The 24,933-nt window shown below is 36.7% G+C and overlaps 1 protein-coding gene across 1 annotated transcript in view; it reads right to left on the reverse strand.

Moving 5' to 3' along the window:
* The window catches only part of GRIK2 (glutamate ionotropic receptor kainate type subunit 2), a gene marked incomplete at both ends in the record, with an annotated part of 428,838 nt that overhangs the window by 38,107 nt on the left and 365,798 nt on the right, over positions 1 to 24,933 (reverse strand). The window contains one exon of the mRNA XM_082305204.1: positions 79 to 304. Coding sequence (XP_082161330.1) covers positions 79 to 304 — 226 coding nt within the window. The remainder of the gene's footprint in view (positions 1 to 78; positions 305 to 24,933) is intronic.

Genomic DNA, 24,933 nt, shown 5'->3' on the forward strand with positions numbered 1-24,933 from the left:
ACTGTATTGGAGCTTTTCTATGCTACTGCAGCAACTAAGATTAATGAATGGAGAACAAATGGATGACATATCACCTACCCATGGGAGTTCCAACACCGTAACCTTTTGAGTCTATCAGGCCTCCAATCTGTGTCAGGTTACAGTTCCGCTGTGTGACAAACTCAATGGTTGTCGACTCCATTAAAAATGCATAATCAGAGGTAAGCACACGCTGGATACCTTCTTCATTACTTTTGACAAGTACTGACTGCCTCCTGCTACTCATGAAGGCCCACATCTTGTCATAAGTGGAGATTTTGGATTTCTGAAAGAGAAATATTAGATGCAACATGAATAAGAATAATATGCTTATAAGAGTGAAAGCAAATTCTGTTCGCACATTGCTCTCTTATAGTATTTTTACGTGTCAGGTTTTACCAAGGCATTCTTCTAAGGGTGACTGTACCTCTCATCTTGTCTGTGTAAAACAAAACAGCTGGATGGATTCTCAAGAAAATGCGCAATATCTGTTGGTTTTCTGTTTTTTATTGTTTATATGTTTTTATGTAGGATGAAGGCCTACAAGTATTTGAAGTCTGTGGAAAACTATTAAGTATTTCACTATAGCCAAGTTCATCAACAACGTTGTTGAGTGTTATAGGAGAATCTGTGGATTATGGCACATTTTACTCTTATTTCAATCACTCAGCTACTCCTGAGCAATTCTGAAAACCTAATGCACAGTGTGGCAACCTGAAGTAATCAAAGCACTTAGAGATGGCAGTATATGGAGAAAACAGTTGTGAGGCAGAGGACAGCAAACATTTTATCCATGGTACACAGCAAAAATACTTCGAGCAAGATTTAAGGTAAGACAGAGTATCACACTCTGGTCACACTAATACTAGCTTGCCATTCAGAAATTGACTACTAAAAGTCCTAAAAATGAATATGTGCTTTCTGCTGTAATATTCCCAGAACGCAAAGAACTGTTGTGACAGGAAGAGAGACAGTTGTTTGGGACAAAGGAGATACTAGTTTGGCACAAAGTGATGCTGTGTAACTATAGAGGAGTTTCTTTCTTTCTTTCACCTCAGTTTCTTTAAAAAAAAATGTTACCTTCCCTCATCTTTGTAAACACAGTGCTTAGGAGATCATAACCACTGGATACATTGAAGGTATTAGAAGCACTGAACATCTTGTATTACATTTGCCCAATCTGTTTAATAATGTTCAAACTCAAAATGTATTAGAAAATGTTCAGTAATGTTAAATCTTACCTAGTAAATAAAATGTAGAAATACAGTATGAGAACTAGTATAATCAGACTTTTTAAGGAGTCTGTCACCTTTTAATGTCAGCCTTAAACATAACTCTGCCGTCAGCTCTGGTGGAGATACTAAACAAAGATTGACACTACAAACCTTTCTGAAGTTCAGCTGATTGGCAGCCATAAATTCCACCCCAGAGGAGAATTAACAGTGTATGTGGAATAAAAAGAACATTTATTTAGAAAAAAGATTACTTTGTCCCCCTGCTGAGATACAATCCAAGAGTTATTTCACTCTGCCTCGGGACTTAGCAAATCAAGCATTTGAACTAACTCCAGTGTCAATGCTAGCAAAACTGAAGACTTTTAGGATTCTGCATGAACACATTATTACTGTACTGAACATATTCTGTGGCTGATTGCAAAAGATTTTAGTAACAATGAAAGGGGAAATCATTTTTCTTCAGAATATACTGTGAACACATAGAATAGAGAAGACCAAACAGATATGGTCTCTCGTCACAGGGTTTGTTTTGAAAATCAAATAATTCTTGCAAACATTTAATATTGCACTGTAGCATAACATACTTTAAGCAATTCACATCAGCTCTGTAAGAATCTAAATTACTGTAACACAGAAAGAATAGAAAATGAATGTTTTTCAATATTTGTAAAATTTTACCAAGAACCTGTGTTTAATTCTTTTGACATATAATCTTTACCCCAGTACACAAAACAAACATTTTAGCCACTATAAAAAAATCGAGCAATATAAAAAATTGGCAGAGAAAACAATTTTAGTAAACTGTTAGATACACATTGCTGACGTGTGTTGAGGAAAAAATAAGAAAAAGCCAAATGAGTTATAATAGAAAATAAAGAAAGAATAAACTGTAATACATACGCATTTCTATATTTCTGTTAAAAAAAAAAAAATCCACAATGAAAACATGTTAGCAAGGGGAATGGTTGTTCTCTACTGAAGCATTAGAGCATGTGAAAAAATACAATGTCCTCTAAAGGACAGAGTGCTTATATTATGATGACTGATTTAATCAGCTACAATGAAGCCACAGCTACTATTGAAAAGGAACAAAGGTCACCAACAAAATCAAGAGAAAGCTCCTGCACAGGATAGCTCACTTACTGGAATAATTAAAACAAAAAAAAAGTCTATGAGTGATTAGTGAGACTGTAGAAGATAACAAAAAGCCTAGAACATCAGTGCACATGGCTCACCACTGTGAAGCTAACAAGGGTGATAGAAAGTGCACAGTGATCTCTCAGTTTTCTCATATAGACAGAACACTACAATGTCTTTGCACCACTTTCTACCACCCCTAAAAGCTAAAAGTCAGAATTGAAATGATGTCAAGCAAAACAGCCTATCTACTTGTGATCCTTAAATTCTAACTAGCATTTAGAAATTCTTACCAAAAATGTGTATAGTACAGGTTATGGGATTTGCTTTACACACAGCAGAGAATGTTTTATCAGAAAATAAAAAAAAAATAATTAAAAAAAAAAACAAAAACAAAAACAAAAACAACAGCATCATTTGATTCGGGAAAATACAACCACAAATGGTTTTCCTCTGTGTTTGGCAAACTGCTCAGCAGACTCACATGAGTAAAATCAAGAAGCCAAAACAATCAAAAGTATCAGGAGCCCATTTGACATTGAACTAAAGAGAATGACGCTCCAATAGGTACATATTGCTTCTTGTGGTTATGACTGTGTCATTCATACTGACAAAAGCAGATGCTGCAATTTACATTGTTTCCATCTTTTTTCGCCGTGTGCAAATCAATCTGGTTAATCAATTTATATAATCCATCAATGAAGTGTATTATTTTATCTGGGTTAGTTCACCATATTGTTTCATCTAACTGGAAATCGCTGTCTGGAAATCCAACCTAAATTGAAATCAACCGGAAATGATGTCTGTGTAAGACAACTTGTGGTGACATGATTTATCATGCTTATGTTCCCTCAGTAATGCTGAAGACAATGTAGAGTAGTAAGAAAGCTGCCTATGCTTTGCGACATTTGAATTTCACTGGAATAAAAAAAGAGAACTAACTAACAGGAAAGACGGAGATGAAAAGGTTAAGCAAATCAAGAAACTCATCTACCTGGTGCATAAAATGGTAGCTCTCACAATGACATTCAGAGGATACTGTCAGTGACAGTAACTGTGAGTGGCTCAGCATTCATAAATTGAAGATCATTGGAAGATAACTGTGCATGTCAGGGATCACAAAAGGAAGCATGGCAAAGGCTCCAAGTTAGTCTAACGCTACATACAAATGTGAGGCTGGAAACAGAAGGAATCATTGTTAGTAATGTGTTACTTACTGCTCTATCCTGAAGCACTGGCTAGGAAAGACAAATATCTGAACAGTGAGACTCTGGACCACAAGGTTAGAAAAGTATCAGGATGTTGAATCAATGCCAGAATAAACAAGGTTCAAAGGACAGAGAAGCAGACGTCATGATACAAGAGAAGACTGGATAAATGCACAGCAAAAAATGTGCCAGGGAAATTCTGTCATTTTTCTACAGAGGAAAAATTACAGATCCATTAGTCATAGAATCATAGAATCATAGAATCATTAAGGTTGGAAAAGACCCTTAAGATCATCAGGCCCAACCGTTAACCTAGCACTGCCAAGTCCACCACTAAACCATGTCCCTAAGCACCACATCTACCCGTCTTTTAAATACCTCCAGGGATGGAGACTCAACCACTTCCCTGGGCAGCCTGTTCCAATGTCTGACTACCCCTTCGGTGAAGAAGTTTTTCCTAATATCCAACCTAAACTTCCCCTGGCGCAGCTTGAGGCTGTTTCCTTTCGTCCTATCACTTGTTACTAGGGAGAAGAGACTGACCCCCACGTTGCTATTAATGGAGATTTCTATTTTAATGATAGCACTCAATTTCTTTCCTGGCTTCTCAAAGCATTTGGGTATCACAGACAATGCCTCAGCCATGCAATATTTAAACTCAAAAGAGGCTATAGTAACAAAGGAAAGATTAAGGGTAAATAGGATTAAATTTTGAGAAAAAAATAAGTAAAAAAAAAAGTCAGAAGCCCAGCTCTTATGTATTTTACGAAAGCACTCACCACCACATAAGAATTAAACCATGACAATCTTTAAGTCAAAAAAACCCCACAGACTCCCAATCCTACTGCTCTCTTTTCCATTTATGACGCTGCCTGTAAGAACTATGTGACTTTTGTTTTCCTGAGCATTGCATTCTTAGTGGACACAGGCCACTTTTCTTAAAGTTGCTTGATTCATGGATTTGTTTAAGGCCAAATGAACAATTATGCATATTTATTCTGACCTTCTGTAATACACAAACTATCAAATGCCACTTCTGAATTACTTCACCAAGCTCATCACTTATGTGTTTGCACTGACGAAAAGAACGACATATGAAAAGTGCATTCATAAAGACCCATCTATATGAGCCTTAACAAGGTGCCCAGCATGGTTTCTTACAACATCCTTGATTAAAAGCTGGTACGATATGGACTGGACAGATGGAGCACCTACAGGTGGAGAACTGAGATGTTGATCTTGAAAGGTGGTAGTTAACAGCTCAAGGCCAGGTTGGCATCTTGTCATGAGTGGAGCGCCGCAGGGGTCAGTCCTAGACCTGATACTTTTCAATATCTTTATAAAAATTTTGGAAAATGGTATTGAAAGCACCCTCACCAAATTTGTGGATGACACCAAACAGGAAGGAAAGGTGGATACACTGGGAAAAAAAAGTTACTATGCAGAGAGACCTCAAGAGGCTGGAAAATTTGTATGACAGGAATTACATAGGTTTAACAAAGATAAAAGCAAAGTCTATCCTGGGAGAAAGTAATCCCAAGCATCCGTACTGGCTGGGAATTGACTGGCAGGAGCGCATTTTGGCTGAAAAGGACTTATGGATCCAAGATGATAGCAAGCTGAACATAAGTAAGCAGCCCACCCTGGCAGCAGGAAAGCAAACTGCAGGCTGTATCAGCAAGACTATAGCCAACAGAACAAGGGATGTGATTAATCCACAATACTTGGCACTTGTCAAGCCACACCAGGAATCCTGTGTTCAGTTTTGGTCCACCAAGTTCAAGAGAGATGTTAAAATTGGAGAGTGTCCACCAAGGTGATCAGAGGGTTGGAGATCTTAACTTACAATGAAACATTGATGGAAATACTGTTATTCAACCTAGAGAACAGAAGGCTTACACAGAATCTAATCATGTTCTTCCATTACCTAAAGAGAAGTTTAGAGAGAAGTTGAAGGTACTCTCTTCATTAGGATGCATGGTGACAGGTTAAGAGGCAACAGCCCAAGCTCTTGAAAGGAAATTCTATGTAGATATCAGAAAAAAAAATTTTCACTATGAGAACAACTAAGCATTGGAACCTGTAGCCCAGACAAGTAGTGGAATCAGCTCACTGGAAATACTAGAAACACGGGCCTGAATAAGCTAATCTAAGGTCTTGCTTTCAGTTAGGAAAGCAGATCTCCTCCAAGAAGAGGAAGGGAGCTCTGGAGGGCCCTTCCAACTTTGAATTTTCATGGATTTCTATGATTCTTTGTCAGTATGAATAGGTGTTTCTGGAGACTCTTCAAATTTTGACATTGAGCAATTTCAAGAAAACAAAACAAAACATAGCATTTTCTGTTTGGGAAAGAAAAAAATCAAACCAAACCAAACAAACCCAAAAAACATTGTGAACTTATGTAGTTCATACATCAAGCCAAAGGCAAGCCCATTATTAGCCAGGGAAATGTGTGTTTTCCTGTCTTCCTCACCCTTCAGCCCTTTGAAACTCAAGTAGACTCATCTCAATCGTTTCATACATGACCCCTTGGAAATCCTGAACACCAGTATGGAAATCCAAGCTGAACTGTTCATATAATATATTTTATTTGTTCCTTATTCATTTTTGTAAGTTTGACATTTTGTTTTGACACACGCCCTAAATCTACATAGCTGTAAAATAAGCTAGAAAATGCATTTCTGATGTTATTAATAACAGCAAAAGCACTAACATATCTCAAGATTTTTCTCTAAACATAAGAAGGCTAGATGTCAAATTTAGGTGGAGCAAACTTTATAGACGATCCTCTTATGACTCATAGCTGTTCTAATACATTTGGGATATGTCTCCAGTATTTTAGGCCACAGAGGATTAGTACCATTAATAGAGAAATAAACAAAGTTAATTAATAGAATACATTTCAAATTATAGTATGACAAGCTTAACAGCTGAGAGAACAAACCAATGGCCTAAGGTAAAGAATGTTTTAGGAATTCTGTAATTGTCCTCAAGCATTATAAATACAGGGAAATTCAAAGATAAGGCTATCCAAAAGAATTTGAACACTTGCATAAATGAAAATAAATTGTAAGTAAACACAAATAGCCTCCTTGCTTTCCTGAACTGTCACCAAATGGAAATTTCTGAAGGCTGATTGCTACTGTTCAAATATCAATGACCGATGATATGTTTGTTGTGCATTTTTTGTACTTCTTGTTTCTGTAATTTGTATCTGTGTACATTGATCCACCTCTTCCACTTCTTAATATGAATCTGAATTCTCTAGAATAGGTACTGTTTTCTCCAAACTGCTCAATGTTTCTGAAGTGGACAACAATAAGACCCTGATCCATTCCTGGGACTTCTGAGTTAAACAGCATTATATGCAAATGATGATAAATATCAGAATCAGCTACAGGAATCAGAATGGAAGATCCCAGATCTTATTAATTTTTTAGCTTTACACAGTATCCCTACATGTCCTGTTTCCAGATATTTTGTTTTAAATAATCCATTTAAATTTGTTTTTTAATGACTGAAATAATTTCTAGTTTCCAGTAAGCCTTAGCTAATTGTACATTCCAAAAGTAAGTGCTGTTTTTTGATGCAGCAGAAGCAGTATATTTACCAATTTTCACATAGCTGAGCACATTACGTGTAAAGCCCAATTTGGTCTTAATTGCATATCTGCACCTGATGCCTCCATAATATATGATGCCATAGACATTCCAAACTCTGCATTCACATATGTGCAGTGCACAGTTTTGAATCATTGCTATAGGCTAAGGCATAGCTTTTACAGAGCATCATGCTAATCTGTAACAGGCTGCCCAGGGAACTGCTTAAGTTCCTATCCCTGGAGGTATTTAAAAGACAGGTAGATGTAGTGCTTAGGAACATAGTTTAGTTTTGGACTTGGCAGCACTAGGTTAACAGTTGGACTCAATGATCTTAAAGGTCTTTTCCAACCTAAATGATTCTATGATTCTATGATTCTCTAGCAACTTAAGTATACTGAAAATATTATACATTCCTCCACCTGTGCTGGACAGCAGACCAGATTTAAATCAGCTTAGCTGTCCTCTATCACCCAACAGACAGACTGTGTTAATTCAACTGAACTTCCGAGTATCATCTGATTTTCTGACCAGATTAGCAACTAGTTATAAAAATGACCTTTGTAGTACTGTATTTTCTTCATTGTCTCCTACAACTATGAGACTGGCTTTTTCTCAGTCATCAAAGAAAAGTGACAAAGACACTCTCCTTTATATCAGACTGGTCGCATTGACTCTGACCTCAGGGCATTTCTTTTCTTCCCCCCCCCCCCGCTTTTTTTTCTTTTTTTCCCTATTTTTTCAGAACTGCTGAGGCCTGAAAACCCCTAAGTGAACCAGACGATTTAGATTTCGTCATGTCAGCATAAAAACAATAAAACCAATGCATACGGCGTTCTCTCCTCCATAACAGCAGGTTTCATGGTCCATAGAGCACAAATGAAAAAAGGTAGGAAAGGTGTTTCTGCCAAGAATAAAGCTACAAGGAATGAAAAAATGCAGTGCTCAGAGAAAGACATTTTTACTCTTGCCCCAATTGTGCTGACTTTTTGTTTTAAAAACCAAAGATTTTGAACAAATGTTAAATATTTAAAGTAATTTATAGTTAAAAAAACCCAAACCCTAATGCTATTGAAATAAGTTTTCACCATCAGCTTTGACCTGGAAATAAGTAACGATTTTATAGCTCCAAAATCACTAATGGACTTCAGAATACTCTCTTGCTTTTTATACCAGAATGTTTTATAGTCCTCAACTGAATTATAACTAACATCACAACAGTTCTTTTTGTAAAATACTGTGGAAGATGACAAGTGTGATATTTCTCACACTTCTGTAGGTTTCTTCCTTTATAAGTAGGAATAAGACATTAAGCAAATTTAATCTGTTTTTAAAGCAGATCTTATATTCTGCATGTTCTGTAAAGATAAATACACTTCTGCTCACTCTGCCTGTTCTAGAATGCAAACTGCAGTATAAAACTCCACATTTCTTTTGCACTGTGTCTGGAAGCAATGCCTTTTTCCAAAAGCAGTGAGTGCATAGTTGCATCATTGAACTACCTCTAATACAGTAAAAATGTGTCACAATGCCATGATTTTAACAATTGTATTCTCATAGCATCTACACTGGCATGGAAGATGTCTGTGCAATATTCAAAGCAACATTAATATACACTATGCCCAAAACATTCTGTTGCTGTTGTGATTTGAAAGAAACTCATCAGGCAGCATTAGAAATCAAACTCATAACATTCAACATTGCTTTTAATGAGGAGAAGGGATAAAAAGCCCACTAACTATTTTTTGCTAATTTGTTGCCCACAACAGTTAGCAATAAATATTGTTTCATTATCTTCACAGACTTCAAAAACTTAACGGAAGTTCCATTTTCACTTTTTTTTTTTTTTTTTGGCACCTGTCAAGCAGCAGCATTAGCATTAGTTATTGCCTGTAATGATAGTCATCAAAATCAGTCTAGTGGCACAGACAGATTGGTGGTTTTTTCCCCAATAAATTCCCCCATCAGTTCTGTTGCCATACCTAACAAAACTCTGAACATCCAAAATAGCCAATAATTTCAAGTATTTCTTTACAAAATAGCTCATGTAAAGTATTTGCCAGCTATAGATTAGCATAAGCCATCACTGAGGTATTCTGCAGTGGGATTTGGATTTAGCATTCAGTACTTTTTTATTATAGTAAGTAAATTACCAACAACACTGGACCATATGTGCTAGCTAAGAACAGCTGAGTCTTTCTCTGTACTCATCTGACCCCAGTCACTAGAAAATTGGAGTTAATTCAGGCAAACAGGATTGATGCCATATGTGGTTCATATCAAAGGTATAGAGGAGTGGTAGGATACTGATCAGAACCGTTTGTTTGTTAGCAAATCTGTCAGGTCTTGGAATAATTCTGGCAGTTTTATCTTGAAACACATAAACAACATACTTGAGAAAATAAGCAACATAACACTTAAGGAGCTGCTTTCTTCCAACAATGGAGAGGTTAAAAAAAAATTAAAATATCTGGGATGAAATGCTACAGTAAAAGACACAGGAATTTTTCAGCCAAACTGGTTGTTGAAGAATACATGTGTAGATGAATTTATGTGTGTTCGATTAGTAATCTGTACAGAAAATATGAGCAATAGCAGAATTATAAGATGTAGGTTTGAGTATTTTTTTTAGCACTGATACATAGCCTCCCTACCTAACTTTTCAGAAAATTGCAGTACTGACAAAATTGTATAACATGGCAAAAGTCAGAGTAAGATACAATTCATGTGTTTATTTGCATACTGCAATTTGGACATCTGTAATAGGTGAGTATAGGTAGTGCAAACACAGCTGGTAATGTAGTTTAACAGAGAAAGGGTTATAGTATAGGTTCTGAAGACTAAGCAAGTTCTACAAAGGCACTGCTTTATTTACAATTTGGAACAGCCAGAACAGCAAGTGTATGACAGAACAGAGGGGAAAAGATTCTCTTTGCAGCATTATTATTAACTGGTGTATTCCAGTTTGTTTCAGAGGGAAGTGCTCAAAATTAGTGGGAATAAAGTAATTTGGAATTTCCAAGGAAAGAAAAAGGAAGGGAAAGTTCATCACCAGTTTATTATTTTGACCTTTCAGTGACTTAAATCAGTCATGTTAGTGTTTTCTGTTAAACAATACACCAAAACTTAGCCAAAGACAATTTTAATATTTCTCAGGCTAATTCTGTGCCAACTGCTTATTTTATTATTGCTTACTACAAAGGTCTTAATAGATAACCAAACTGTGCAGAACCATTCTTGGGGAAAAAAAAAAAAAAAAAAAAGATCATTTTGAGTAGGATTATTGTGTGTGGTCTTCTGAAACTACTGAATCCAAAATTCCAGTATTTTATATGTTTTTTTCAGAGGAAAAGCAAGTAAAATCAATGAAAAATTCATGCACTATATTTCCACTACCCTATATCAACTGCAGAAACTTGTGCTGTTCAAAATCTACCTACAAAAACATACAGTTTGCAGTTTCAGAAGAAACTTGGCTACTATATCTTCTTTAGAAATAGCTTAGATTGCACTTTAAATTGCAAAAATTATTTTAATTTGAGCACATTTGACATTGGTTGTAGGATCAGATACTTATTTCTGTGACAACAGTGAAGTGGTCTATCAGGTCTGCACTGGGAAGTGTCCGTCACGTGATACGGCCTGAGCATTGCAGCCTGAAAATTATGGATGTTCTATTCCTGTTAGTTGCCCTGAATTCTGGAGAGATCAAGGTGAAAAGTACTGTAGCCTCTTTTTTCTTCCCATTTCAGCATTTTCAGGTAGCATGTGCACCTATGATGCAAACATAAGTTCAAGTGTAGACTTATTAAACATCATCTTCAATGACAGAAATCAAAGTTAAAATGATACTAACATTGAGCCAAATCAGCCAGAACAAGGAAATAAGAAGCTAGGCTGATGTGACCTTCCCTTGATCCTTTCCTTTTTTTTTTTTTTTGCTACATGAGCAAATATGGTAGGCACACATCCCACTTGAGAGATAATGTGAAACATCAGTGATAAACTAAACACAGTGAATTCAGAGATAATTTAAGCCTCTCACTAGTACACAGATCAAATTTCTACAAGTCAAACTTCCATTACAAAGCTAGTACACTACACTGATATTTATTATTTACACAAATATTGGACAAATTCGAGAAGAGGAAGAGAAGGATATTAGTGATAACTACTTGCCTTGCATTCCCCAAAAGTTGAAAGTTGTTCAAAGCCTATTAAATACTTGAGATAAACAAAAAAATCTAATTTCTGTCTTACAGAAAATCTTGGTATTTCAGCAATTGCAGACACACTGAATTGCAGTGAAAAGTAGAATAAGAAACTGTGAAATCAAATTTCAAAACAGTATTAAATAATAACGTATTAGGAACAAAAGACATAGAATGACAGGGGAAAAATAGGAGGCAGCAAAATTTCATATTAATTTCACTGGGCAGAAAAATGAAGACAATAATAAAAATCAAAACTTAACCATGGAAAATTTTTATTTAGCAAAAAATGATTTTTTTATAGAGAATTTCTGAGCTGGCATAAAAATTTTCTGTGGTACTCAGCAAGATCACACCATGTGAGCTCCAGCGATGTCTTAATGATATTTTAAGCTTTCTAACTAAAAATTTCTACTAATTCCAGTAGTAGATGACTTTTATTATTGACTAAAATATTAATTTACATTTATTTATAGTTACATATGGTAAAAGCAATTACACTTATCTATGAATTTTTGGGGCTGCACAGAATTTTATATCAACAATGAAATGCTTCAAACATGACTTGAAATAATTACTCTGTGGAATGTGACACGTGAGTTCTGAAATACAGTCTAGCGGAAGAAAAGATATTTGAAATTATATACTGACATGCTCTAATGGAAATCCATGAGCCATCACAGAAATATTGTATGGGCTGGTATGTGATATCATAACTCCTATGAAAATTTATTATGTTAATGATTGTATGGCATTATCAGAACTGCTAAGGATTCTAGACATTTCCTCCATGGAACTGCTGGGTATAGCTGTGCATCATACTTCAGATTCTGCGTCTCCCTGTCAAGTTATCAGTAAGTTGATCAATTGGACATCAAAAAGTAATTCTGTTATTCATCCAGTAAAAAGCTAAAGGGAAACACAATATCTGATGAAGTTTGAGCATTCATTAAGTTAAATTTAGCTAAATTTATATTAAAAGCTTTATTAACTTTCTTACCAAAACAAGTCAACCTTTTCTTGATGCTACCAAATTATTCTGCTGAGCAGTTTCACATGATAACAGCTGGGACTAAACAAACTAAACACTAAAGTGTTTGACTTTATTCCCTATATTGTTGTTTTAATTAAACTATTTGTGAAAAGGCAGAAAATTCAATTCTAGGGACTTTTATGGAAACTAATCTATGAACAACTATTTTAGAAACCTTCAATGAATAATAACTAAAGATGTGATAAATTACTCTAGTAAAAGTTAATATCATTACCTGTGACTGACTTCATGTCCTGCTGTTCATATGTGTCACAAAGGACTGAAAACAATGGCAACAAAAATAAAAGTGAAGGCACAGAAAACTAATAGAATTTGTTCTACATTTTATACCATACCACTTATATTTCTCTAGTTTCCATGTAGTTTGACAAAAATAAACAGTTGCACTGATTGTGCTTGTGATTGTATTTTAGCACATGTTACTAATGCCACTATCAATGCGTTATTGTGGTTATATTGTTTCAGGTGACCCTTCACTACTCACAGATAGGATTGCAGAGCTCACCTGAGTTTGAAAGCCATTGTGTTAGGAAATGTAACAACACTGCAAACCTGATTTCTCCGCATATTCCAATAAGAAAAGCAGCTAAAGTTGTGACAATACAGGCAGCTTCCAACATGACAAAGTGGATGAAACTTTTTGGGGAAGTAAGGGAATAGTTTCATCTCTATTTTGAATATTGGTCATCTGCTGAGGTTGCTTAAATGGTGCCAATTAACATAATAGGTTTTTCTAATGAGGACCTGGGTCAGTAGTTGGATTGATGCACCACTAGTTCACTTTACAATAATCAGCTACAGATAGGTAATAAACATTATCTGTCAGCAATAAAATTAATAAAGAAAAATAACCTGCTTTAAAGTGCATAGCTCCATAAATATCTTTTAACTTTAGTCATAAGACCCTAATCAACTATTACTGTTTCATCTTAACGATAGTTAACTTTAGTAGCGTGCATCAACACTATGCATGCAATGTCATTTCTCAAATGGGGACAAGTACTATAATCTTATTAATTTGCATTTATATTCTTATAATTCAATTCTGTTTTATGTTTATCTGACAAAGTTGCACTGAACCTTCCAGGAAAGTGCCAATTTACTGAAGATCTCTGGGAAGAGTATATTCATGTTCACCATGACAGATGTGATAGCATCTGTCAAGTAGAACACTCTGTCCATTCAGATCATGGCAGTATTTGCTGTAATTCTAGGATTTTTTTTTTTCTAGCAAATATATTCTATAGCTAGCTTTATCCCACGAGAATGGATAATGACCAGATATTGTGGTATCCCTCACAGTTTTTTGCCTTTAAATCCAAAGAGCTAACTCTGAAATGATTAAGTCTAAAGAAACAGCAAACAAAAAAATTATATAGAAGCCACAGCCCTATAATCATAGCATTCTCTTTGCATTATAAATAGTCTCCATTAATTTTCTTATTTTGAGTAAAATGCAGGAATAGAAAAAAATCCCAGTAACTTGCTAATTTGCTCTTCTTACTCCAGGGCTGCACAATCATACAGCACGATTCCCTGGAAGTATTTAAAAGACAGGTAGATGTAGTGCTTAGGTACATGGTTTAGTGTTGGACTTGGCAGTGCTAGGTTAATGGTTGGACTTGATGATCTTAAAGGTCTTTTCCAACCTAAGCGATTCTATGATTCTGGTTTTGCCTGCTATTAACTATTATGCTAACAGGACTTGCATTTCCTTCACTATTAGGCTCAGAAGAAAACTTGAGCAACCTATAAGCCTGGCCTTCAAAACAATTGTCTAGCTTGAGTTAAAGAGGGCTAAAAATTCAAAATGGCTCATCTTCCATTCCAGGAACATTGCTGACACTGAAGCTGGTCAGGGAAGGGAGAAGCAGCTCATTATGTGTTGTTAAGGCAATCACTGCCCCCTTCCTGAATGCTCTTTTGTAGATTTCTTCCAAACACGGCCCATTTAAGATGTGTTAATTCAAATGCACGTAGAACATGCAAGTAAATTAAAACTATGGAGGACAGTTCCTGTTCTGTGAGAAGATGGCACATATACCATTGTCCCAGTCACAGAATCACAGAATTGTTGAGGTTGGAAGCAATGTCTGGAGATCATCTAGCCCAAAATCCTGCTCCAAGCAAAGTCTAGTAGAGCAGGTTGCCCAGGCCATCGTCCAGGGTTTGAGTATCTCCAAGGAGGGAGACTCCACATTCCCTCTAGGCAACCTGTTCCAGTGCTTGACCCTCACAATAAAAATACAGGTTTTTCTTATGTTTAAATAGAATTTCTCATATTTCAATTTGTGCCCATTGCCTCTTATTCTTTCACTGGATACCACTGAGAAGAGTCTGGCTCCATCTTCTTTACACCCTCCCATCAGGTATTTATAAACATCAATCAATGCCCCCCACTCCCAACCTTTCTTCGAGGCTAAACCAACCCAGCTCTCTTAGCCTCTCTTCTAATGACAGGTGTTCCAATCCTTTAATGCCTTTTGTTGCCCTTCATTAGATTTCCTCCAGTACAACACTGTCTCTCTTGTACTGGGGAGCCCAGAACTGGATGCAGCACTCCAGATATGTCTCACCAGTGCTAAATACAGGGGAAAGATCACCTTCCTTGACATGCTGGCAATGTTCTGCCTAATGCAGCCTAGCTGGTCAGCCTTCCAACCTGTCCTAGTACATGGGGTTATGCCTTCCCAGGTGCAGGTTTTTGGCATTTTCTTTTGTTCACCTGCATGAGGTTCCTGCTTGCCCATTTTACCAGCCTGTTGAGGTTCCTCTGAATGGCAGCACAACCATCTAGTCTATCAACTCCTCTTCCCAGTTTTGTATCTTCTGTAAACTTGCCGAGGGTCCACTCTGTCCTACCACCCAGGTCATGAATGAATCTGTATGGGACCCAATATTGACCCTGGGGGCATACTGTGTGTGACTGATCTCCAGCTGGACTTCAAGCTGTTCATAACAACCCTTTGAGCCTGGCAGTTCAACCAGTTTTCAGTCCACCTCACTCTCCACTTATCTGGTCCATACTAGACTAGAGAGACACTCTTCATCAAGTATATAGAAGAACAATTTCTTGTCCTTTCCCTGTGTTGGTATCTTTTCTAAAGTCTAGTAAAGGCATTTAAAATAGCCTATAGGAAAAGTCTGTTTATGCTACTTATCATAATGCTTTGGAGAAAAAGTGGATTTCTGCCACACTGAAGAGACATCTTGTTTATATCCCCATTTTGCCTACGTCTTAAAGTACAAAAAGTAAATGTTTATCTCCATTTATCTGTATCACTGCACTGTTTTTCTTGCTAGGTATAATTATTCTGTTTAAGACTCTTCTTTCTTATTTTAATTCCACCTTCTCTGCTGTTTACAGATGTTAGATTGCTAACATTTTGAGAAGACAAAACAGTATCCCTGCTGCCCCCAACATATGAGTAAAAGTCAATCATTGAAAACCTTTTTTTTTTCTGCAGAAAAGTTATTAAAATCAGTCTCCGTTTCTTCAAAACCAAATTTTCACAGTTCTGTTTGAACTTTCTCTATAATTTTCCTTAGCTCTCTTCCTATTGACTAGGAAAAAAAATGGTTTATCTCGATATTCCAGTCTTGAGTGCTTGTCTTAAAAAGCTTTACTGAGAATTCATTAAAACTTGCCCACTGTGCCTTAGCAATCTGAATCTGATTTTGTGACCTTTATGTCTCACTTTAAAAATCTCAATCTGTTTTAAATCACCAGCTTAGTTGTTTTTTTTTCCATTTGCCTCCACCAAAAAACCTCCTTGTTCACCTCAACTGTTTTGATACTCACTCACGTATAGTATGATTAATGCCTAAAGTAGAGATGTGTTAAGCGTTTGCTTTGACCAGCTTATTTTTCCACTTTATTTTTTTTTCTTTTCTTTGAATCTTTTTTGATATGTATGAATTTACTTCAGACTGGAAGCTGACAAAAGGCTTATGGAAATTCTATTTTCTCTCCCTTTACATAGGCTTTATCTAAGCAATACCAAATACCATAGCTGCAGTGCAGTACCTTTTCTTCTGGATTGCAGGGCAACCCATTTACTTGAAGTATCAAATGATGGAGTAGGGACTAATACAAGCTCATGCATAAATTTACTGGTCTTTGGGATCAACCTTTTGACCTCTTTGAAGACAATAATTAAGCTATTTCTTACTGCCTACGTGGCTGTCCTAGACTTACAGGTTAGAAGTTAGTCTGCTTCTTTGTTTTTATCATCCATTAATAGAAATATGCAATGCTGAGAAAGACATAAGAAAGCTAGCAAATCACACTCATCAATGAATATAAAATATACCAGCTCACTGAAATCATCTTATTTTTTAAAAATGTTGCTTAAATATCCTGCAAGCTATAATTCATTTTTATTTAGTTCTCCCAATTCTAATTATCACTCAGAAATTGATACTAAAGCTATTGTCCTTTTAATATTTGTGTCTAAATAAATTAATTTATACTTGTTTTTGAAGTCTCAGGACCTCCATTTTTTCTGAGAGAAAATTAAAATTTCAGACTTTTGTGGGAAGTTTTGTCCCTTTAAAATTACCATCTAAAACAAATGCAAGACCTACATGTTATGTATTTCAAACATTAATTGTGTATATATTGCACCCATTATATAAAATAGTGTAGATATTGATGTTTCAAAAAGGAAGTTTCTATAGGTATTCTACATCTGTGAGGAGCTGCATGTAGAGGACAATATTATTTTCCAACTGCAGAATATCAAAAACTTACATCTAGGTCAGAGATCCTTAATAGAATACCAGCCTGAGCTGGTGAGTTTGGAATGGAGTGCAAACAGTGGTCACAAATAAACATCAGTGAGAAATAAAAGATACATTTTTTGTGAACACTCAAACATAAATATTATGGACCCTCTGACATGATACTTGCACGGGCAAAACTTCTGGTACTCTTTCTGGATTATGACTAGGGTGCTTGACTGAATGGCATTGACTATATTTCTATTTTCTGATAAATGTTTCAGTAATTCATTAAAACACTTACTTAAAGAAAAACATTGGTATTAGCAAATCATGCCCATATAACCAGCAGCCCATGCCTTCAATTCTTTACTCTACGGTGCAAATAGGCTAAAACATTACAGTGGATCGATAAAACAGTTCTCATTCACTCATAGAATCGTGGAATGGTTTGGTTTGGAAGGGACCTTCTAAGAACATCTAGTTCAACGTCCCAGACCTCTTTCACTGGATCAGGTTGCTCAAAGCCCCATCCAACCTGACCTTGAACAGTTCCAATGATGGGGCATTAACAACTTCTCTGGGAAACCTCCTCCACTGTCTTACCACCTTCATTGTAAAAAATTTCTTCCTTGTGTCCAATGTAAAAAGGCCCTGGTAAAATCTCTCTCTTTTTCTTTAAGCCCCCTTTAAGTACTGAAAGGCCACACAAAGTCTCCCCAGACCCTTCTCTTCTCCAGGCTAAACAACCCCAACTCTCTCAGCCTTTTTTCAGAGGAGAGGTGTTCCAGTCCTCTGATCATTTTTGTGGCCCTCCTCTGAACCAAGATCCATGTCTGTCTTGTACTGTGGCTGAAAAGATATCACCAGAAACAAGACATAGAGTCAGGCACGTAGAAACTGAAAGAAGTTGAAAGAAGGCTTAGAACTCCTAGAAAATAAATGTGTTTATGGAAATACAAGTTTGTGAACAGTGTTTACTCACTGATACCCTCCTCTAAGCAATAAAAGAAATTATGATATCCTGACAATCGGAGAAAAGACTTCATTGAAGTAGTAGTATCTAGCTGCCTAGGTACATCTAGATTTGGAATAAGTCATTTTTTCTTAAAGAATCAGCTACCACTTTTTCTCTGAAGCATCCTTAGCATTCATGGCTCCAAAAGAAGAACATTTTCTAAACGATCAAGTTGAAGCCTTCAGCCTGGATAGAACTCAACAGAATCCTTTTTTTTTCCCTGAAAAGTTTTTGAATTATCAAAAGTTGTTAGAGAAAAATTAACCTGGCCAACTTTTCTGTTCCAAAAAAAAACTGAACTGAAAAACATATTAGCCTTTTAAAGATGTCTTATTGTTATTTTAAATTTTTGTTTGATTTGGAAGGTGAGGTGTAGTTTTTTAATAAATTTAAGCTTAATTATTTAAGCTAAGATCAAAAAAAAAAAAGGATACTATGAAGCTGTGTCTGTGCAATGTTCTAATATAACCTGAATGGAGTATTTTGTTTGGTTTACATTTTCTCCCAAATAGTGTATCTATGACAATTAAGATTTTGCCTCTGTCAGAAATCCAGGGTGAGGAAAGTGTATCTAAAATATTTCTTCAGGGCAAGAAAATCAGAGTAAAATGACAATCAATATGCTGTTGTCATACAGCCCCTAAAATCCTTTCTAATGATCCAAGACAAAGCCTTTTTAAAGGTTTTCTTTAAAACATTATTTTCAGAAAATCAATTGCCATAAAATTAAAATCTTCATTTTCCCTCTCTTTATACCTCCCTGCCAACACCCCCACTTTAAAGCCACTAGTGACATTCATGTAAAGGGGTCCTTGACATTCAGAACCACTGTTTCTTCTCATTAAAGAAGAGGTAAACTCTAGAAACAGTTTTAAATAGAGCATAGAAACATAGCCAAACTCATTGAATATGGAGATTATCTTTAAGCATTTTTCTTTATGGCTGCATCCTTTTCTTCATTGCAATACTCCTACTAGTTCAAATCCCCAAATCAGCCAGTCCTTAGTCCTTAGGAACAGTGTATCTCTCCATAGTTCTTTAGATACAGATACAGATACATCCTTCTCTCTGTGTTTGTATGTGCGTATATATAAATATGAGTGTATTGGGGGTGGGGGGTGGGGTGGGGTATTTTTATAACGTGTTTCTTGCAGATCCCAGATTACGATCCTAGATTAAGAACCGAATGTAAGTAGACTAAATAATTAGGCTTGACAGGTACAACCCTTCCTATGTAGCAGCTGCTCTTGAACCTCCTTTATTTTCTAGAAGAGATAAGGAAGGAGTTAGGCATTCTGGATCTAGAAGAGCATCATAAAACTTGCAGTAGAAGATATTGCAGCTTTGCAATACAATTCTTAAGATTTGCTGAATACTAACTCCAGTGAATCGGTACAATATGGGGCCCTATATTCAATGATTCTCAGAAATATGCAGTGTCTGCTATATGCAACTAGCCAAAACACCTCCTTTGTGTCCGTTTACATTCTGCCCATTTCTTCTCAAAGGTATCCAGAAACTAGTATCTCCTTATACATTCGCAATGATCTGCAGGAGGAAGGTCATCTGGGAGGGTTGAAACTCTCTCCTTTGAAAACTCTTCAGAAGTAAACTACTCATTATCCTTTCAAATACATGACCCGTGGCTAGAAAGCTAGAGGTCATCTGAATAGATCAAGATACAATCTGTTCTGAGAAAAAACGCTAACATAGCACAATTTGTTGTTCAGGTAAAGGAAGAGAATTAGAGCTTTATTCTAATTTAACATGATGAGGTAAGCGGTGGAAAGGGAGAGCCAGAAAGAAATATGGTGAGCCTCCACAGTAGCAAGCACTCATGACCAATTTACTCCCCTTAAAGAGGAGTCTCTGTGAGAGACCCTCTCACCACACCTGATGGAAGGAAACTGATCAAAAGTCTGCACTGTGTGTGTGTGTGTATATTTATATTTACATATATATTGGGGATATTTTTGACAAAAAAGCCAAACGAATGAACAACCTGTTAGAGACAAAGGCATTCCTGGACATGACTACTCTTTTTGACAAAAGTTTGGCTGAAACAAATCTTTCCATTAAGGCTTTTGCTTTTGACAAATTAGCATTGTTTGACTAAATGATCTGCAATGCCAAAGCCTCATTTCTCATTTCATTCCTAGGTTTCAGACCAAAGGACTAGCTTCATCTTATCTCGTGTTAGGTGTTTAAAAGTCAGGCACCTAAATCATTGAGGTTCCTTATATTGTCAATGGAGAGAAATAGGAACCATGTCCATAAGATTAATTAATTCTCCCTGTCTCTAGCATTGATCTTTGTACCCTTTGTGTCTTCAGTCTTGTCTAATGTTCCTCTCTCTCTCCATTAATTATAAAAGGAACATGAATACTTGGTTTCAATCAGATGTAGAACTTTTGGATTGCTACACTAAGCTTAGATGGGATTCACATCGTTTTTTTGCCATCATGAACTCTAAATTTCATGGGATTTTGAAACTCAAGAAGGTGCAACAGTTCACAGGGCTTTAACCTTGACATTTCTTACGTTCTTGATGAAGCTTAAGTGCCTGTGTCAATGCTTATAAATAATTTATAAATATTCAGAGAATGTCATAAAATTCATTTGGTTATAAAAGTAGGGGTACACAGGTGAAGCTCTTACTTGCACATTCAATTTGAGCCTTACTCTAACAAAAAAGAAATTCTCTTTGCTTACCTGACTGTGTTCATAAACATGTTTCCAGTTGCTTGTCACTCTCAGTGTAAAATATCTGCATCACTATTTTTGTCAGGACTTTCAAGACAGGTTGAATATGATAGAAAAGTAGAGAGACATCAAGACAGAACCAAAACACTAATCTTGAGATACTAAGAATTTCAATAGAGCTATTTTATTTAAGACAAGATGAGGATAAGAATCTACAACCTTGTACCTGTATTACTAGAATTCTGATTCTTGGGAAACGTCAAATGACTTTATTTGTACTATTCTAAGACTGTCATTCACAAAATAATTAGTTATTAAGTAAACAATTTTCTTCGCCATACTGACTTTTGTGCTTTCCGTATCACAGTAAAGGGGAGTATGTGAGAAAGGGAAGCAGTAACTATTGCTGCTCTCTGAAGACAGGGAATGTCTTATTATACTTATTATTATTGCTGTGCAACTTTGCTGCTTGCAAAGGTAGCTGTTAACAGAAAAGAGTATCTAGATATTCTTTATTTGTTCTTAACAAAAAAGTATATATGGTAGACATTTAATGATTACCTGAAAATGAGCAGACACCTACTGTACAGTGTCACCTTGAGCAGCTAAAAAAGGTAGTTATAGTAAGAAATAAGCTGGGCATGTCTGTTTTCTAGTGCCAAGCTTTGTGGAGCAATAGATGAAAGAGGAAAGAAGGCAGTTCAGTGATTTGATAGAACACATAGGCAAGAAGAGGCAGTTTAAACAGTTTCCAAGGTAACTGGCTCTGAGGCTAGAATCTATAAATATGGGTACAAACAGGTTTCCAACTCTGAGACAGAAGACAATCAATGCAAAATAAATAATTAAAAGAGAGGACAGTTGAAGGAAAGAACATGACAAATAATGCTTAATGAAAAATATTAGTAGAAGAATTGTATTCAAAAAAATTACTGCATATTAGTGGTTTCAGAAAAACAACTGCTTTCACTTTCATTACATCCATCTGGGTGAGAGGTTTCACATTAAAAACTACTTTTTCACAAATACATCTGTTATTTATTAATGTAGCATTTGTTAATATTTATTGCTTAAACCTTGTCCTGGTTAAGTATCAGTAAAACGAGAAGAAATATTTCTGCAAAATTTCAGATTTTCTTTAACATAACCATAATTAGTACCTAATAGATTTAGACCACAAGATGATTGGATACTACTGTAGGCTTTAATATAAAGAATATTTGAATATTTAGCATAAGAATTATTATCAAACACATTCAAACAATGATGCCTCTCTCAAACGGCCAGTACCTAAATAGCACTGATAGTGTGCTTTGTCTAAAAACTAATGTTGCTTTTTAACATTTTAATATTACAATAATTAGTTACGGAAGAGTGATATTTCTAGTAATTTATTTTAAGGGGATAACAGGTCATTCTGAAGAATGTATGTCTTATATTTACAAACAGATCTGCCTCATTTAAAGCCGTAATTTTTTCTTACTGCTTTACTTGTTCAAGAACCTTAATATTAAAGAACAACTTTTGTCTATAATATTCATATAGGAATATGTATATACAATTCTCAAACAGTTTTGTACCCTGTCTGGGGGTTCCTAGCCTGAATGACAAAAGAAGACAGACACCTTCAAAGGTGAACAGCTAGTTCTTTAGTCATAAACTAACATGTCAGACAAATACATCAGACCCTATCTTCCACAGGCTGAATGCAGATAAATAACCATGTCATATGTATGCAGTTTATCCTCTGCAGCATGTGGATTAACATCTGATACTACCTAGTGAGGTGCAGTATGGACATACATTACCAGAGCCCTAGAGAATTCTGAATGGACAAAATAAAACCTATGCACCGCATTCTGTCAATATTCAGGCCCTATTCACAACAATGTAAAAACCCACAAATACAAGTTTGGACTTTGAAACTTTGCTCATAATGTTCCAGTAACTCAAACACAGGCAAAGCTGGTAAAGGTTACTGGAGATCCAGCTGCTATCTACTTGGAGCAGAAGAGACTCCACAAAGCTCCATGAGTCGGAGTATTAGCCTGGAGAAGAGAAGGCTCCAGGGAGATCTTATTGCAGCCTTTCAATACTTAAAGAGGACTTATAATAAAAACAGAGAGAGACTTTTTACCAGGGCCTGTAGTAACAGGACAAGGGGCAACAGTTTTAAACTGAAAGAGGGTAGATTTACATTGGAAACAAGGAAGAAAGTTTTTACAATGAAGGTGGTAAGACAGTGGAGGAGGTTTCCCAGAGAAGTTGTTAATGCCCCATCATTGGAATTGTTCAAGGTCAGGTTGGATGGGGCTTTGAGCAGCCTGATCCAGTGAAAGAGGTCCCTTGCCCATGGCAGGGAGGTTGAACTAGATGTTCTTAGAAGGTCTCTTCCAACCCAAACCATTCCACGATTCTATGAAACTCTTATATGAGGTTATGTGGCATGTTATAGGTTATCAAATGTGGTACTTGCCTGCTAATTTGGATTATGTACATCAGTAGGGTCCCCATATATAAATGAACACATGCAGTTTATTCTACAAGATGCCACAAAAGAGACTTGAATCATTCTGAAAGAGGCAAAGCCTTCACAGAGTACAAGAGAACTGTTTCTGTGTCCCAGGCTCTGACAGTTACCCACCTAATTGACCAAGGGAAGCCAGTCGATATAATCTTTTTGGACTTCAGTAAAGCTTTCAATACTGTCTCTCACAGCATCCTCCTGGACAAAATGTTCAGCATACAGCTGGATAAACACAAAATGCAATGGGTGAGCAACTGCCTGATGGGTCGGGCTCAAAGGGTTATAGTAAATGGGGTTACATCGGGCTGGTGACCAGTCACTAGTGGGGTTCCACAGGGATCCATCTTAGGGCCAGTGCTCTTCAATATCTTCATAAATGACTTGGATGCAGGACTTGAAGTTTTGTTATCAAAGTTTGCCAATGACACAAAATTGGGAGGAGCTGTTGACACTCTCAAGGGCAGAGAGGCCCTGCAGAGAGATCTAGACAAATTAGAGAGCTGGGCAATCACCAACCGTATGAAGTTTAACAAGGGCAAGTGCCAGATTTTGCACCTGGGACATGGCAACCCTGGATGTACATACAGACTGGGGAACAAGAGGCTGCAGAACAGCCCCACAGAGAGGTTCTGGGGGTTCTGGTTGATGACAAGTTGAACATGAGCCAACAGTGTGCCCTAGCAGCCAAGAGGGCCAGCTGTGTCCTGGGGTGCCTCAAGCACTGCATTGCTAGCCGGTCGAGGCAGATGATTGTCCCACTTTACTCTGCACTGGTGCGGCCTTGTCTTGAGTACTGTGTGCAGTTTTGGGCGCCACAGTACAAAAAGGATACGAAGCTACTAGAGAGTGTCCAGAGGAGACCCACAAAGATGGTGAAGGGTTTAGAGGGAAAGCCGTATGAGGAGCAGATGAAGTCACTTGGTCTGTTCAGCCTGGAGAAGAGGAGCCTGAGGGGCGACCTCATCATGGTATACAGCTTTCTCACAAGGGAAGGAGGAGGGACAGGTGCTGATCTCTTCTCCCTGGCGACCAAGGATAGAACCCAAGGGAATGGCAGGAAGATATGCCAGGGGAGGTTTAGGTTGAATATTAGGAAAAGGTTCTTTATCCAGAGGGTGGTGGAGCACTGGAGGAGGCTCCCCCAGGAGGCAGTCATGGTGCCAAGCCTGACAATATTAAAGGAGCATTTGGACAATGCTCTCAGACATATGGTGTGAATTTTGGGGTTGTCCTATGCAGGGACAGGAGTTGGACTCGATGATCCTTGTGGGTCCCTTCCAACTCAGGACATTCTATGATTCTATTCTTTGATTCTATGTAGGAGATTAACTAGGTCTATACAATCATGTATATCTTATTAGGACATATAAAATGTTATCTTTTAAGAATACATTTTAATTTCTGTACAGTCACAGATATAACAAACTGTCAGTCTGCATATGCTTTCCAATTATTTATGTACTGTCAATGTTACTATTATACCCATTCTTAGCTGTAGCCA

This window comes from Platalea leucorodia (genome assembly GCF_965183815.1).
Source record: "Platalea leucorodia genome assembly, chromosome: 3".
In the NCBI taxonomy this organism is placed as follows: domain Eukaryota; kingdom Metazoa; phylum Chordata; class Aves; order Pelecaniformes; family Threskiornithidae; genus Platalea; species Platalea leucorodia.